At 39.9% G+C, this 3,723-nt stretch overlaps 1 protein-coding gene across 1 annotated transcript; it reads left to right on the plus strand.

Moving 5' to 3' along the window:
- Positions 1-2,139: 2,139 nt before the first annotated feature.
- Positions 2,140-2,679, plus strand: LOC308272205 (interferon alpha-16-like; the record flags this gene model as incomplete). The annotated part of the gene is made up of 1 exon (XM_080708971.1): positions 2,140-2,679. The coding sequence occupies one exon, from the start codon at positions 2,140-2,142 to the stop codon at positions 2,677-2,679; it is 540 nt and encodes a 179-aa protein (XP_080565097.1).
- Between the last annotated feature and the right edge of the window lie 1,044 nt (positions 2,680-3,723).

Genomic DNA, 3,723 nt, shown 5'->3' on the forward strand with positions numbered 1-3,723 from the left:
AGATGCAATGAAGGCTTTCTAGGAAGGTGGAGGGAGACAGAAAAAGATGGTGCCTTGAAAATAATGGTCCAAGGCCTTTTGTTTTTCAAAGTGAAATACCTTTAGTTGTCACATAAGCAAGTGTAAAAATTAAAATAAATTTGCAAATTATTGTCTAGGAATCTGGGCAGAGTAATTGATGGCATCTTACGTATTAACACAACATACTCAGCATCATAACCATACAGTCCAGGTTCAGCCAACAAAGCCAAGAGGTTTGACGCTACCTGCCCTGACACTCACAGGGTGCAGAGCCTGGCTCAGAAGATCTCTCTAGAGAGCAGTATCTCATGATCATGTCTGACAAAAAAAAAAAAAAAAAAACTCAAATAAAAAATTAGTACAGATAGCCAGGCGTGGTGGCACGGGATTGTAATCCCTGATCTTGGAAGGCGGAGACAGGAGGATCATGCTGGTTTGAGCCAGCCCTGCTGGTTTAAGAGACCCTGTTTCCAAAAATGAAAAGTATAATAGGTCTGGGAGTATAGTCCGGAGGTAGAAGGGCTTCCAGGAACCCCAGTGCCACCAAAAAAATATATATATATATATATATATATATATATATATATATATATATATATATATCAGATAAAGAAATGTGCATCCCTCATATTCAAGTAGTTTCAAATCAATTTAGTATTTTTTATTTTTGAAAATGGACTTTAAAATGTCAGAAGACCAGAAAAAAGGTACATATGCATACGTGTGTGTGTGTGTGTGTGTGTGTGTGTGTGTGTGTGTGTAAAATGGACTAGTCCTTAATTTCAGCCTTTAAATACCACAAACAAATTAAAAATGTTATTTCTTGGGCTGGAGAGTTAGATGAGTGAGGATTTCCCTCAAGGCCATAATTTATGAAGCACCAAGTCGAAGTAATCAAAAGATAAAATATTTAATGCAATAATAAAAGTAAAAATTAATTGATAAACATCTTTGATAAGACAAATATTTAAATTGTAAGTCAAAATAAGAAAAGCGACTTCATTTGCACATCACCATGATTCCTGAAAAGGAAAAGAGATCCTGTTTAAAAAAAAAAAAAAAAAACACGCAAAATTATGGCAATTTCCTTACCGTTCTTCATTCCTAAAATGTAATGAATGACAGATAAAAGTCCTGAAATTCTTGCAGGTTACGTGTTTCCTTTTTTTTTTTTAAGAATTCAGGTGAAGGTGAGGTGCCACAACGAAGTTTCTGTACCTTAAATAAGGTAGCTAAGATTGCGATTCAGTAATTGGGAAATTGAAAAAACCACAATAATCTCGACTGAAAAGCTGTCATCTGAGCTTGCTTCTTCTGAAGCTAGGAAAGTAAAAGTGTATAAAATTATCCTTTAAATATAATAAAGGATTAAGGTTGAAATCATGTTTTGAGTCTTAATACGCATAAAATATTTTAAAACTATTTTAACGCCTTAATAAAAAAATTAATAATTAAAAACTAATAAAAGCAGCCATATAGGGGCGCTATTGCCCCCCCGGGAGGGGGGCTCAGTAAAGGGAGCGGCCCCAACTTCCTCCCAGGGGTCCCAATTCCGGGCTCATCCTGTCCCCAGGGGTCCTCTAAACGTTCCTCTTCTCCCAGCGGCGCAGGCACTGTCTCCCAACACATAGTCTTTAAAATGGCATCAGGTTCTTTATCGAGCCCTCAAGTCCCTGAATAAATTAGTTATTTCGTGAAAAACTCAGTCCCGCTACAGTTCTTATGAAAAGTCAAGCTCAAAACACAGCCGAAAGTTCCGAAAGGGAGATTCTGTGCTTGGAAAATGTGTCCGCGCAGAGCTGCAGCGAGGCTTCCTCCAGGGCAATCTCAGGAAGGTTTTCTTGACATGCACTATTTAAGGGGCAGAGAGTTTACCGAAGAAGTCAGGCTTTTCTCTGCATCTGCAGGACTACATGCGCTATTTAAAAGGCAGAACGTATACAAAAGAAGTCAGGCTTCCCTTGGCATCAGCAAGATTACTCATTTTGAAAGCGCAAAGCCCTGTTTTGCCGAACTTCAGCCGAACTTCAGCCCCAGCCTTCAGCCTCCCGCGGCTGCGCACTGTCGAGCTGCTCTCGAGCGCCCTAGAGGCCAGCTAGCGAAGCACTGGAATTCACAATGGTCCAGACCTACCTGCTCATGGCAGGGCTGATGCTCTGCTCCAACCTTGTGTGCTCCCCTGGCTGGGGCAGGCCTTGGGACCCCGACCTAGAAAACAGGGAAATCCCTCTGCTACTGAGGCAGCTGCAAAGGGTCCCCTCTCAGAACTGCCTGAAGGACAGGACCGATTTCAAATTTCCCTGGAAGAGAGGGAAGAGCATCCAAATCCCAAAGGCAGAAACCACCTGTTTCTACCATGAGATGCTCGGGCACTTCTTCAATCTCTTCGGCACAGAGGAGAGCCAAGCTGCGTGGGATCATAGCCTGCTCGATGAGCTGCTCTCTAGCCTCTTTCTCAGATTGGATCCACTGGAGCTGGCCTGTGTACATGATCTGTGTTGTCCCTCGGTGGCCATTGAGTTCAAAAAGTATTTCCAAAGAATCACAAGCTACCTGAAGGAAAAGAAGTACAGCACCTGCGCGTGGGAAATTATCAGAGTGGAGGCTGAAGTTTCCTTCTCCATCATTAATGACCATCAAGGAAAAGTCAGCAAGTAAAGAAAAAAGTTACACCTACAAATCTCTAACCAATTACATTTATAGTACCTTAATCTGAGAAAAGTAGTGTCAACTCCGAGGTTTATACCAATTGAAAAGTATCTGAAACCAAAATTATGAGATCAAGAATATATACACTATGCATTATGAACATACAAAAATATTTGGAGTAAATAACAGTTCTTTTGATTAAACAAAAATTTTGATTTCTAATTTTTGTTGTAAGTTTTTGGTTGCTAATAGTTTCCAAAATAAGAAATTTAGATTTTTTTATAGAAAAAATTTAAAGTGAGTTTTCAAAGATACTCATCAGTTAATTTGATGCTAGATCCTGTACAAAATCAACTGAAACTGTCAGCAATTATATCACAGGGCATATTTGTTGTGATTTATATAAAAGCTCAATGCTGAAATTCCTGATCACATGGCTCCTTGGTTGGCCCTCCTATAAACAGCAATACAAATACCTGATCAAGTACCATGAATTTTGTGGCTTTCCCCATCTTCAACACGTAGCTTCTAATGTGCCTGAGGTGCTTGGTCAATTGGCTTAGTTGCCAAGGGGAGAGAGTATGGAGATTCACACTGGGATGTTTTCAAGGGCCAACCCACACAGGAAAAAAAATAATCATTGGCATTGATATTTAATGGGCCTGTATCTATTCTCATTGAATCTCTAGATACAAAAGACTTAGGGAAAAAAGTGTAGCTATATGACATATGTGATGAGAAGTTCTTGGAATAAGAATACTCTTCTTTCTTACACCATTTGTAAAAAGGAGAAAAAAATTACACATTTTCTCACAAAACATATTTTTCAAAGAAATTCTGTCCTGTAGTCTAACTCCACGAAGCCTAATGGCATCAGAGTACATGTCACTCTATGTTCATAGCACTGTTGATTCTTTGAAAGAAGCACTTCAGTTGACATTCAAAGCCTAGGCTCAAGTTACACCTGGGCAGTGGTACCAGGAGAGGCCCTGGGATCACGCTGTAAACGTCATGTTGTGTTGCTATTGCCAGAGGGGAGTAGGAAGGGCTCAT

The sequence above is a fragment of the Muscardinus avellanarius genome (assembly GCF_963383645.1).
Source record: "Muscardinus avellanarius genome assembly, chromosome: 13".
Taxonomy (NCBI): Eukaryota; Metazoa; Chordata; class Mammalia; order Rodentia; family Gliridae; genus Muscardinus; species Muscardinus avellanarius.